The sequence below is a fragment of the Coturnix japonica genome, chromosome Z, assembly GCF_001577835.2.
Source record: "Coturnix japonica isolate 7356 chromosome Z, Coturnix japonica 2.1, whole genome shotgun sequence".
Classification (NCBI taxonomy): Eukaryota; Metazoa; Chordata; class Aves; order Galliformes; family Phasianidae; genus Coturnix; species Coturnix japonica.
Window position 1 is genome coordinate 1,812,312 of NC_029547.1, and position 14,023 is coordinate 1,826,334.

At 41.9% G+C, this 14,023-nt stretch overlaps 1 protein-coding gene across 5 annotated transcripts in view; it reads right to left on the reverse strand.

Annotated features, from left to right (window-relative positions):
* Nucleotides 1-619: 619 nt before the first annotated feature.
* Nucleotides 620-14,023, reverse strand: part of CZH18orf25 (chromosome Z C18orf25 homolog) — a 41,328-nt gene continuing 27,924 nt past the window's right edge. For 4 of the 5 annotated variants that reach the window (XM_015848190.2, XM_015848192.2, XM_015848191.2 and 1 more), the window contains 3 exons: nt 8,622-8,804; nt 5,556-5,682; nt 620-3,408 (listed from right to left, as the gene is read on the reverse strand). In XM_015848190.2, coding sequence (XP_015703676.1) covers nt 3,219-3,408; nt 5,556-5,682; nt 8,622-8,804 — 500 coding nt within the window. In that variant the 3' untranslated portion in view covers nt 620-3,218. Of the gene's footprint in view, nt 3,409-3,589; nt 3,761-5,555; nt 5,683-8,621; nt 8,805-14,023 lie in introns of all 5 variants that reach the window. The other variant, XR_001551866.2, reaches the window with a different exon arrangement.

Below are 14,023 nucleotides of genomic sequence, written 5' to 3' on the forward strand. Positions count from 1 at the left end.
TTTGTCTGCCACAAGTTTGCATTTTGCTGCTGCTCTGACCTTGCAAAGAGAGGAGTGTTGAAGCTCCATCCCTGCATTGCTCTGGAAACACAGGACGCTGGTACCCACAGCCTACAGACCTAAAGAGGGGAAATACAAACAGTAAGTCAGCAAACTGCACTGATGCAAACAGCAGAGGACACAGCCTGCAGACCATCAAGGGAAGGAGGGAACTAATCAGCTCAGTAGAACCTTTGCAGTTCCCTCTTCAAGCTTTTCAGGCTGTAGGATGCTGACGTCCAAAGGCTGTGGGTATCTCCTGGGTGCTGGGGGTGCATCACCTCTCATCCTCCCACACCTGCAGTGCTGTAACCCAATCCTGAAGCTGAAGGGGATTATTTGGGGGGGGTGACACATAGAGCTGCGCACCGATTGAAAACAGGAGGAAGAAATATCCAACGAGACAGCCTTGTTTAAATAATACACTCTATTTTATTTAGTCTTAAAATAGTTTAACCTTTATGCTACAGAGTTGTTTCAAAAAAACAGAAGGTCTCATCTTGCACCAAAAATATATATATTTTATATATATATATATAACACTCTGTTTGCTTAATTATTATTCTTTTTTTTTTTTCTTTTTAATTTTATTTTATTTTTCTTTCAAAGACCATTAAATACTCGATGGAAAATGAGAACTAAACAACGAGTGTCGAGAGTAAAATCTTTTTTTCTTTCTTTTTTTTTTCCCTTTTTTTTAATTTTTTTTTTTTATTTTTTTTTATTTTTTTAAGCTAGAGTTGCATGTTTTGAACATTTAAATTCTAAGCAATTATTTGTCTTCACTACAAAAGATCCCAGGTTCACACTCGAGCAAGTCAGGAACTGCTGAACCAAGAAGGACGTGAGCCAATGCACAGCGAAACAGAGGGGAAAACCCCCATCAGCTCCAGCGGGTTCTGGATCAAGCCCTGGGTGCATTGGTTCTTGGCCATACAATGGCTGAACATTTCACTTTCCTGCTGAGAAGATCAAAACTACCCAGGCACCTTTTGCTCTTATTTTTTTAATACAAAAAAAAAGAATAATTAGGAAAAAAAAAAAAAAAAGCAAAATGAGAACACTTCTCTATCTATCCAGTGATTGTGTTTTTTTCAGGCCACTACCCTTCTCAGATCTGATGAGGACAAAAGAAAATACGTAGTGTCTTAAATAGAAGAAAACCTGCATCGGACTACAATATATGGATTGTTGAAACAAAACACAGTGCACAATGGGAGGAAGTCTGGTTAGGAGACAGTTGTTATATTATATATACATGGAAGTCACATAATATACAAACTTTAAGAAAAAAAACACAATAATAATAATAATAACCAACACACTCAAGATAGTTTGCATTTTTAATGGCAGGACTTCCGATGGGTCCCTGCAGCTTTCATTGCAACTGATCTCTACAAGACATGGTGGAACAGAACTTGCGCTTTGTTGCCAACCACCCTGACACTGATTGGGTTTTGGTGGTCTCTTTCTTTTCTCTCTCTTTTCTTTTTCTCTCTTTCTTTCTTTCTGTTTTTATTTTCTTTTTGGCTCGCAGAGAAAAACCGGTGGGAGCCCAACGAATTTAAGAACAAAAAAAAAACAAAACAACAAACAAAAAGGAAACGTAACTCCCCATGATAAAAACTATCCCCTGTTCAGCCGTAAGAGGCAAGAATAAAAGCTCCGAATGGAACCGTGTAAGGGTTTCCATCAGGAACATTCTGAATACAAGGGAGTATTTTAATTGCACAACAGACATTTAAAGTGAATATCATCCTGCCTAAATCTAATCTTTGGTTTTTGCCTGGAGAAAAAGGCTCAAAATGACAGATAAGGGCTAATAATTTATATACGTACTGCCGAAACTGCAGCCTGCTCAAGGTTGCAGCTCTGCTGGTCTCGGTCAGGCAAACAAAGCGTTTCCTGCATTGTACCCTAAAAAGCAACTCCAAAACTAGGATGGCAGACGTGAGCTGCAGGGAAACGGTGCAGATCTGGTTATAAAAAAGACCACAGCTTTATGCTCTGATCCAGCAATACCCTTTTTGGGGCAGAATTTGGAGCACGTGAAGCATAGGTTGGAGAAGACAACAAAGATCCCCAAGTCCAACTCCAACCTACCCACGCCATGCTCACTACCCAAGTCCCCAAGTGCCACGCATATGTGTTTCTTGGGCAGCCCTGAGGACACAGACTCTATCACTTCCCCAGTGGCCCCACAACTTCAGCAGACTGTCAGGGATTAATTGGCGTGCATCTGTTAAAGTGCTGTGCCAGACTGGGGCTTCACACGCTTTCTGAGATGGTCAACGAGGTAAAAAAGCAATAGCAGAAATGAAGACTAGGAGCAACTATGTCTCCCTTCCCTACTCCAGGCAAGATTCAGAAATAGGGAAAAAGTCTGTATACGTTTAAAAAGCAGACCGATGTTGGGTCTTTTTATTACTCGTCATGTTCTTGTGCTTTTGCAATGGACAGCTGCTAGACAGCTTCTATTACTGCTGCTCTAAACCGTAACAAGCCGTGGGACATGATCAGTGTGAAACACAGTAGTCAAGTAGACAGAAGAGTCAGCACTGAAAATAGTGTAAACTATTAATTACATTGAAAATAAAAGTCCTTTAACTAGAAGCTGTTCAGTGCATATGTTGTGGGCCTTTTGTATTAAAAACAGTCCCTCCGGCGGGTAACACAACCAAATCAGCTCAGGTAAAAATACTTCTGGCCCAGTTTTTCAAAGTGTTGAATACCTCCAGGTCCACTGAAATCAGTGAGGACAAAGCATTTCTCAAAACTACTGATGCTCACACTGCAAAACACTAACTGCTACCTAATAACTCAATATACTGATAAATTTAAAACGCTCCGTAGTTGGAGGAGGGGATGAGTGGGAGGACACAGCTTTGCACACAGTGATTTCTTCAAACTAACACTCAAATTAGTAAATATGGATGTGTTTCAAATTTGGAGCTACTCAGTTTTAATACTGGGAAGAATCCTCCTTTTAGGAGGCAAAAAAACAAGAAAAAAAGATTTAAGTGATATTGAAATTATACCACATTCTTATGGAAATCTAAAAAGAACAACTTCATGATCTTGAGACTCATAATGCCAGGAATGGGGCTTCTGAAACTGAAGCTATGACTTCTGTGCCACAAAAGGAGGAGAGATGGGGACAGAAATACAGTGACACGGCATTACAGTAGATATTTGCGTCTCGTATCCTCATCCAGAGTCAGGTCTACTACTTCTGGGGGCGAAGACCAATTCTGCTGGGGAGTCACAGGTGTCCATGATTGTGTTTGCTGAGCGTTATGGTACTGTGAGCCCGAGCCATGCTTCCAGGAAGACACACTCTGGATCACACCTTCCCTTGGATGAACATACCTGTAACAAGGCAAAAAGCAAAAAGCATTAAAGCTACAGCTGGATACAGGCACAAGATTCTTAGCTGCAGCGTTTCATCCCTCGTGCGTCTTATTAAATCAGCCCTCCCCAATATTTCACTGGTGTTTTCCCATTTGTAGAGTCCATGCCATCTAAAACAGCCACTGATCTGTATGTTTACCAAGCTGAGACCAGACTTAAGTCATCCTTTGGGAAAAAAGGGGAGAGGGGCTGGATTCTGACACCAGGTGTAAATGCATGGATCTCCAGTATCCTGGGGAGTGCTGTCCCACCATGTGCACTACCATCCATTATTCAGAAGCATTCAGCCGGCAGTTTTACTCAGTGGAATCTTAAAAGGAGACAAAGCGAGGGTCAGAATCAACACCATATTCCAGTAAGGACAAAGAGACAGCATCATGACAACAACACAGCAATGACACTTGATTTTTCTTTGGTCATCTTAGGTAAGGCTCACAGAAATGCTGGGAGATGCTTCCTGCTAATGGCACAGCCCCACTTCAGCACATTTCAGTGGTGACGCACTGGAACAGGTTGCCCATGGAGGCTGTGGATTCCTCGTGCTTTCCATCTGAGCAGACAGCAAAGGCAACACAAATGGATGGGTTGAAAAGGACCACAGGGATCATCCAGTTCCAACCCCCTGCTATGTGCAGGGTCCCCTGCCACCAGACCAGGCTGCCCAGAGCCACATCCAGCCTGGCCTTGAATGCCTGCAGGGATGGGGAATCCACAGCATGACTTGATGTCCTACATGAATGCCAAGGAATAATCTTAATGATGAGAACCAGCACCCATTCACTGGCTGTCTGAAGAACAAGAGATGGCAGACAAAGCTAAACCTTTTCCAAATGACAACCCTGTCAGAAGCTCATCAATACTTCATAACTGCAAGCCTGGACCTGCATGAGAAATAAAATTCTAAATAGGATTTGAACAATCCAAATGTACAAATATTCAATGGAAACTGTAGGAACTACTCTTTGATCAATGACAGGGTGGTGACACAAAGAAAGGAAATCACAGGAAGGGTGTGATATACATCTTTCTTTGCTGAAATTATCTTGGTCCCTGTCTACTAAACCTGGTTTTAAACAGCAGATCTGCATGTACTTTAACTTCCCATTCTTGTACATGACAAATGTGAGTGAGGCAAAAAGCAAGAATGTGGGAACCTCAGGCAGAAGTTTGAGCAATGAGAAGGCTGTCACAGTTCTACAAGCTAAGACTAAATCTCTTCTCCCTTACCACCTTAATATTTCATTTTTTTCCTATATCCAGCAGTGCTGGACTGCATCTACGCTATCTGTGCAACCTCCTATGCAGGAAATTGGGTCCTGCACACCTTGCTTCTTCCTCTCCTCAAGAAAAGCAGAAGGAATTAAGGAGAAAAGTTCCTTCTTCCACAAGCCCCTTTTCTGTTGTTTTTGTTCATACTGCCTTAAGCCAAGCAAAGGCTTAATCTAAAGACTAAGGGAGACATCAAAAAATGCCTACACAGCTTTGACTGATAACTACCAGCCTGGAGAGAAACCTCTGGCTTTCTTACTCTGATCTAGTTGGAGGCTTTGACTTAACCTGCATCTTAAGGAGCTGATTTTTAGGTAACCTTATCACATCAGCCACTGAAAGGCTGACAGCAGTTTTACTTCTACAATGACTGATTATTTAAACAAGTTTAAAACTGTTTACATGCTTTAAGTGAGTATTTCAGAATGAAACAAGAACCGACATCATTATTTTGGTTTATGTACTGGAATATTCACAGTATGTAACTAAAACTGAACTTCTAATACAGTTTCCTGGTGTCTATAAACTTGGTATATCTCAGTACTTGATATTTTAATATTTCACATGTTTAGCCCGTTAATATTTGGTATAAAATCTCAAGCTTAATCTAAATGCATATGACATTGATAACAGTTCTATAGAAAACCACATTCTGATGTCACCATGACGAGGACAGCAGGAAAAAAACAAGTGTAATGCTCCCTACCTTTGGGGCATCAGCCACAGGTGGATAACTAGAGAAGAGGAAGTTTGCAATTCTTGGCAACAGAATCAGATATTCTGATGCAACTAATGAAATATTAAAACCGAACAAAGGAAGTTAAAGGAATTCATACCTGGCATTCTCCTGAACTCCAACAATCTCTACTTCGCTGTCAGAAGAAGTGATGCTGATTTCTTCATTGATCTTGGTGTTACCAGGAGTGGGTTTGCCACTTGCAAGGAAGCCTTGCTCCAAATGACCTATAGATGTGACAAATGCAAACACACACAATACTTAACAGCTTGCATGACTCAGAAATGAGCTGGAAAGGGTCTTTCTCAAGCTAACCCAAAAAAAGATTGGAATACCACGATCGGAAAAGCTCTCAAAGTTCTACTGATGGTGCTGTCACACAGATGTGAATGAGGCATACTGTTGTGTCAGGAACACTTCTCACCTCTAGGTGTAATCAGGCTTTCCAGCTGCTGTTTTAAATCAGTGCTAAGAGCTAGACTGCACCTAAGCCTCTGAATTACAGCAAGATGACAATCAGTAAATCAAACCCAGTGATACTATGGCAAACTACACCTACAGGATGGATGGAAACATCACAGACACCAGGAAAACAGAAATACGGCATCTCAAACCGAGAGATGACAGTCAATGGGAAAACAAGAAAACAAAACCACTGATTTCTGGCCACACTGCTTCACATCTGTTCCATTATTATTATTATGACAAATACTTGAAAGCAATCCTTTTTTTCTCATGACAGCTCCTCAACAGCTATCCAATTCATCAGTCTGTGTTTACAAAGGGCTTTATTGTCACCCTTTAGCACTAACCTGGCAGAAGCTGGGCAGCCTGGAAGGAGCTGAGACCGCCAACTGCTTGGGAACAACTCACATATTGGATTACGTGGGGGAAGAAGCATTTGTAGGGCATGACATTTTGAATTTAGCTGATTATATTATGTTATATATTATATTGTATGTGCTAAAGGGAAGAAAGCTTTCTAGTGGCTGCTTGAAATACCCAGAAAAATTGGAGGAGAAGCAGAGGGACAAAGTGAGCACCCTATTCCTTCTTTTAGAAAATGAAGGCCGTTGGTGGACAGGGTTGGGAAAGAGGCATTGGTGTTGGTCTGCTATATGTTAACTGCTAGGACTGATGCATGCCATTCTGCAACCTCTGCCCAGAGCAGAAAGCAAAGCAGCCTTTAAATGTGTCCCCAGAGACATTACCAAGAGCCCCCAAAGGCTGGGTTATTGCCACAGCTTTAAGTTCAGACAATAAAGTAATTAGCAGTGGAGAAACCGCGATTAGCAGAGTCAATATTACAACATGTAGCCAAGTGCAAATCGGGATTAGAGCACGCAGGCAGATTTACAGCCTCTGGTCATACAAATTTCATGCCTAATAACATGCCTACGCTTTTAATATCCTTGCAAGAACATTAAGATGACGCACAAAGGAGACGTTTTGTTTGCTCTGCAACATCAACTTGCAAAACAACCCAAAATATTTGCCCGTGCACAAAGATGCGATAGTGTGCCCTGGTAAGATTCTTCACATAGATTAAACTTATGTTGCTATTTTCCCACGGGAACTCATCACTTAATACCTCCTAAGCTAGATACTGGCTGGAGATTAATTTGGGAAGGAGATGTAAGATGTGAAAACTCCGTATTCCAAACGTGCAGTCCTAGGTATGGTATAAGGAAAGGCCGGTCCTGACAGACATACAGTCAGCAGTGAACTGAGGTACAAGGCTCTGGGGCAAAGCGTATGCAGGAAGAAAAAGGATTCGTCCCTATGGATGGTTTCCCAGCACCAGGAATGAATTTGCCTGGACATGTCCCCATTGGCTCAAGGATAAAGGGTTTTCCTGAAGGGATCCATTTAGCTGGTAACCTCATCCTTGCAGAAGTTTGTGCCCTTGGATATAGGAGGAAGGATGACAAATTCCTACCCACATCACAGCTTCGTACTCGTAAAGAGGAAAATGGAATGCTGCTTGGTAAGAAATCTTCACTTTTTATTTCCTTACATTCCTTTCTTTCTGATGAAGTACCAAACAGTCGGTGCTATGTATTAGGCTTCAATAAGAATGCAGCAAAGGTAACACAGCAGAGGTCCTTTGTATTCCAGAAGAGAACCTCTCCACTAGGTGATAATGGAACACCTCTTTCAAAATGTGCTACGCATTTGTATTTGCTTAAGCTTTATGGATGCTGAAAAGCAGCTCAGAGCTACACAGAGGCGTGCAGTATAGCCTGTGTTTAAAACACAGAGTGAAACACAAAGCTCTGCTCCACCATGAGCAAGCCTCCATGCCCTAGCATTAAGTGAAAACCTTAACGGTGTACCAAAAATGAATGGCAAGGAAGGCATTATGTTATAAGGCATTCGGGGCAATGGGGTGAAGTCAACAGAAAACACCCCCACGAGTGCTCTGCTTACACAGCTCTCACCCAGACCTTGGAGCACCTCATCTTACTGCATAGCTCCTGTGTGCCAAGTGGATCTGAGCAACATTATGAGGTCCAGGAGCTTCTTTACAGCCTTCCACTCTATTCCTGCTCTCGCCTTCTTGTAGGAGGATTCAGCCCACTGATGTGAAGCCCAATTACGAGCAGCACCTCTGCATCCTTTGTATTTATCTGAAACTGGAATGTCCAATTTTCTGGAGTATGTTAAAAATGCAGATGGCATGAGGGAAAAAAAATGAATGCTTGCATTTTGCAGAGTGAAAAAGACAAGAGAGACCCCAAAAAAGATATATAAAGACAATTACAATAATTAAAATGAGATGATGATTGGTTTACTAGCTGGCAGCTATCTGGGTCATCATAATCAACTATTCAGTAGTGAGAGTAGCTCACTTTCATTAGGGAGCAGGAAAACACTCCCACGACCACCAGAACAAGAAAACAAACAAACAGAACAAACCAGACTTAACTAATTAGAGGGGGAAAAGAAAATTATTAAGAAACCCAGTGTCAGAAACTCTGTCAGTCTTTATCGGTTGTTGGTTGGAGTAAATGTCAGGCACTTTCAATAAGCACCTATACTGTTTTATTGCATGGGTAAGGTGCTTTTAAAGCTGTATAGATCACAAAAACATTGAAAGGATGGGAGGTGGACACACTGAGTGAGAAGCAGGAATGAACACCAGAGGAAGGGAGCTCAAACCAACCTGCATCAGCACCCATCTCATCCAGCAGCTCCCTGTTTCCCCAGGCAGATCCCAGGTCTTGGTTTCCCAAGGAATTATTGTGCTCTTGCACCACAGCAGCCGCCAACAGATTGTCCACGTTTACCACTTCAGGGTCTGAGTTTGTGTCTGATATATCATAATGAGCTACAACAGGAGGTCCATCTGCAAAGGGAGAGAAAGGCAGCTGCTGTCAGACATCAGCATACAGTAAAAGGCACCTTTAGAAGTACAAATAAGTTAAAAATTAAAGCAATCCCCTAACGAGGCTCTTAAAGAAATGTAATCAGTATCAATTTCTGAACTTCAGATAATGAACAGCCTGATTACAGAGACATTTTAACCTTTGCATATAGACAGAAAACACAAAGATGAGGCAGTGGTATCTGTATTATCTTTTACATTAGCACATAAACATCTCCGTATCTGACAGCGTCACATTTACAATCCCAAAAGGAGAGAACCTTCATTTTAAAATAAACGCTGTATTACAGGCCATCAAATTTGTCAAACCATCTGATTAAGGAATTTTACAAGTAATCTCAATCTACGGCTTACGTTATTGTAGGGCTGTCTGAATAAAACTAACTTTCTAATAGGAGTGATCCAATTGCAATAACACTAATTTAACACTTCCTTACAAAGCATCAACCCACCAGGGACAGGGGAATTTTTCTCCAGTGTTTTGGGCTTTGTCTTCCAAAATGAAGGCTAGCAAGAAGCAGATCTATGGTGTGCAGTGATAAATATGCTTTCTCCTAACTACCATATGTGCTTTTGGCTGCCAAATAGAAGGGGAGGAGAGAGAGAAAGGGAACTGCTTGCATGATTAGTGGAAGCCATAAGGGTGATTTGTATAAAAGCAGTGTATCTTATAACTGCTTTCAATAGACGTTAATGGTAGTTATAAATAACGTTTTCTTCTTGAATTTCTTAAGTCCCTAATATTTGAATAATAAACGATAGCAACTGAATAAGCATTAACAAAAATGAACTGATCTTTTATATGGTATCTTTGCTGTGTAATTTTATTACGATGGCACAAATGGTGATCAAGTGAATCTGAGTTCCTGGGCAAACCTCATGCTCTTACAGGGGCAGACAAGGACATTTATGCAAGTATTTGCACACAGCATAGTGGGGATGTGGAGTTAGTCTGGCTGGCCTCAATATGTGTATTCAAGTTCCTTGTGTTGTCAGTGCCTAGGAGCTGCAAATAGCCTTGGGCTTGTGAGAGGAGAACACCCCTATGGAGGTGCTCAAGGGCAGGCTGGATGTCTTTGTGGGCAATCTGATCTAGTGGCTGGCAACCAGCCCATGGCAGGAGACTGGAGCTCAATCATCTCTGAGGTCCCCTCCAACCTAAGCCATTCTATGATCCTGAAGTCAATTACTGAGGGGTAACAAAAAGGTGAGTTTGGTCCCTTTTATTACAGTGGTGTATTTTCTTTTTGAGTCTTGAAAATCCCCCATCACTGGAATGCAGACTAGAAAAGGAAGAGGCTCAGGAAAAAAAAAAGTCGAATTCAAGATAAATGAAGGAGCAAAGAGAGACTGGATGAATATCCTAATGCTGAAAGGATGCACTTAATTCAGACACTTTGCCTCAGCTAATTACTACAGTTTATCAATTGAGAGTGGGTGACAGCGGCTGGAGTTCTTGTTCCTCAAATGGCAGAATGAAAACTTTGTTTGGGCTCAGCCTTCAGCCATAGAAATCAGCATGAAATGCAGAAATGTTCTGGGCCAAAGCACTGCACTTAGCGCAGCTCCACAGGAGCGCTGGCAGTTGCATGCCTGGGGGGAACTCTTCATTATTACATGATACGCACACAGTGTCACCCCAATGGGACACTAAATATGTGCTGAGCAGGACAGGACCTTCAGCCCTCCTCTGGACCCTCCCCAGCAGCTCTCTTTCCTTTACTGGGGGCTCCAGACCTGGACTCAGGGAGGGACAATCACCTCCCTGTCCCTGCTGGCCACCCCTCTTCTGATGGAGCCCAGGATACCATTTGCTTTCCAAGCAGTAAGAGCACACTGCTGGCTCATGTTCAGTTTTTCATCTCTCAGGACCCCCAGGTCCTTCTCTGCAGGGCTCCTCTCAAGGACTGCTCCTTCTAGTCTGTATATATGCCTGGGATTCCTCCAGCCCAAGTGCACTTTGCTGTGTTGAAAGGGAAGACTGGTCTGATTTAGAAGGAGCAAATGTCTACTGCTGAATACAGAAAGAATGCAACGAACTGTAAGATTCAAATCTAGGTATCTGAAGAGCTGTTTCTAGTAAGGCTTTCCTAAGTAACTTCTTCCCTGAAATGTAATTCAACACAATATTCTAAGAAAAGCCAATTGTCATTAGCAACACACTGCATGGAAGGGGTGGCCACATTGCTTAAGTTGTATGGCTTCAGTTTTGCAACGAGGTGTAAAGAAATTCTCAACAAAACAAAAAAAAAAGACAGAACAAAACCCCCAAAAAATCAGACCTGCCTCCAAAATAACGACTCTGTAAAACATTACATTGCAAACTTAAAACAGACCCGAAAAATAAATAAATCAAATCAAATCAAATAAATGAGTAGTTAAATGCCAATGTATCAAAGACCAATCTGTTCGCAACGTGAAACGCTGATGATTGTGACTGGAAAAGAAATCCTGATAAATCAGCTGAAAGGTAATCTTTTGCTTTGGAAAAGGCAATGACAAAACGATGGCTTTCCAAGCTCAGAATTGAGCTGGCTGATTTTCAGCAAGTTATTTATACAAGAGGATGGCTGAATTGCAGGCAGAAGTTACAACTGGACCGAGTCACGAGTGGGATGTTTCCTTTCAGTCTTATCATCAGAGTTCAGCGTGAACATGTATAATATGATCCATAAAAATAAACGGTCGAGTGCAGAAGATACGAGGGTCAAGTACAATATTGACTATTTGACCATTCTGGAAGCGGGTTATCTGAATTTCAAGACCTGTGTACTGATCCTTTGAGTCTTTGTTTCTCTCACTTCTTCCCAATACCTCCAAAAACAGAAGAGGGATTTGATTTAGATAGACGAGTCTGCACAAGTACAGTTATATTTGGACAAAAGGCACCAATAGTCTCAAGTCAAAATTGTACCACTCCTACATGTATAATCATGCAAAAATGTATAATAAATGTATATACATGCAGAGTGATATTCTCATCACCTACCCATAGAAATAACTTGTGCGAAAGTCTTCATCAGTAGGAAATACAAGCATAAACTTGTTATCTGTAGCTCCACTCTTGTATCTTCCACACTTCCAAAGAGCACACCTTATAACTTAGCTTAAATTTAGTATACATCAAACAGACAAAAATATTTTCAATATAATTTACATCCTGTAATTATATTTGTCAGCGTTACGAGCCACCAATTTAAAGCTCTGCAAACAAGCAAGCTGCCTATTAACAATGCAACCAAGCAAAGAACCGTCTGTGCTTCTCTCAGCCTTGCCTTTCAAAAGCAGATTTGGAGTTAAAGGACCCTGGTGCCAGGGTTTCCCAAACCTACCACCAGCGAATGGCCACGGTAAAAGCAGCAAACCCCAGGAAATTCAACACTCATAGGAAGAAATAAGCAATAAATGCTTTGTTGTGTCACCAAGATGGGAACTGCAGCAAAGGCATATAAAAAAAAAAAAAAATAATAATCCTATAAAATACCCCCAATCCCAAAAGCCTGCTTCCTTTTGCATGCCACAGGGACAGGACAGCAGGGGTTAAGTTAGGAAACTAGTGCTGGCCAACTACACCGTACTCTGATGATGTGATGCAAAGCAACGGCGTGGTGCCAAGGAATAAGGGCGAATGGCTTCAGCTGGGAAATGAGAACTGAAAAAATGCCTTCAGGTTGAAAAGGTAAAAAGATCCATGCTTTTTATCAGTTTGTCTTCAAAGAGCTGCTCTTCGTCATAACCAGTTGTTAAAAGATAGAAAATACAAGGGCAAAAAACCAAAACCACGATGGAATCACAGCTGAATGCAGCAGGATTAGGGAGTTTGCTCTTCAGTAATTTAAATGGAGTCTTTAGCAAGAGGACCCAAGGCTGATGGAAAATGTGCATTTCGCTGGTGATAGGCTGAAATCCACTACTAAAGCACAAAACGCTCGACAAAGAAAAGGGCTGAAAGTTAATAAGTACCAGCAGCAAAATACGGCTGTTGACATTTACTGTGAATAGGAGGAGGGAAAGACCGTGAGGATTTATTATTTCTTTTTTTAGAGGTCATTGCAGGGACAATGCTTCTGAGTGTCCAATTCTGCCTTAACTTACAGAGCTTGTCAAAACTATAAGCAGCGATGCCATATGAAGCACTGTTAACTTTGTGCTGCAATAACTGATTATAGGTGCGGGGCAGTTTATTGTAGGAAACAACGGGCATCAGAACCTGAAATAAGGAATTCAGCCTCTGAAAGCCATTCTGGCTCTTCAGCTGTCTTAGATTTGGGCACGGAACCCTCAGCTCACTGCTGGATGGAGGGACTCTGGGGGTTCTCAGATGGGAACGGATGATGAAGGCTGATGGTCTGAACTTCACCATCATCTGCCTCCCACCCCAGCACCGGAGCTGAGGCTTCAGCATGGTACCCAACCAACCTCTGCAATGCTGAAGCTCAGCAAGATGACTGCCAGCCCTTGGGATGGGATTTACAGTGCTGAAGCCTCCAGAGGACAATCCCGATGGAAATCGCTCCAAAATTAATAGCCTAATTGTGGTGACTAGAATTGCCTTCTGGAGTCAGCAAGTGAAGCCTTGTTTAGGCGTGCACACCACCGCAAGGCTTCCCAATGTGCAGAAGACATACTGTAATAACCACAGTAATAATTACAGTCCTTTATACTTAACAAAGCTTTCCATTGCTGAGCTCGGAGGGTTCTGAGGTGGCTGTTCACCTCGTTTTCCCAATAGGGGAACCAAGGCATGCAGAGATGTGCTCAGGGCTAACAGGGAGGGGAGCTCAGTGCTGCTGAAAACAACGCTCCCCTCCAATCACTGGACTAATTTTAACTAGAAGATTACTGAGCTTAAAAACAGTGCTTGGGGATGCTTTCTAGCAACATGCTAAAGCTAAAAAGGCAGCATCGAGGGACCCAGGTAAGTGTGCAAGCCCAAAGAGCAAGGGCTGCTTCTTAATTAAGCTGAGCTGGCTTTTATATTAAAAAAAAGAGAATACTGAGACATTTTAAAAGAACAAAAGATCTCCCAAACACCATCATTTACACCTCACATGGATTTAAGAGAATTACATTCGCTTGGAGATTATGCAAAACAAAGAACGGACCTTAATAAGCATGCATAAATCAAAAGCTCCAATTATCACTGCAGAAAGCAAGGCAATGAGATTTTGCATGCCAGC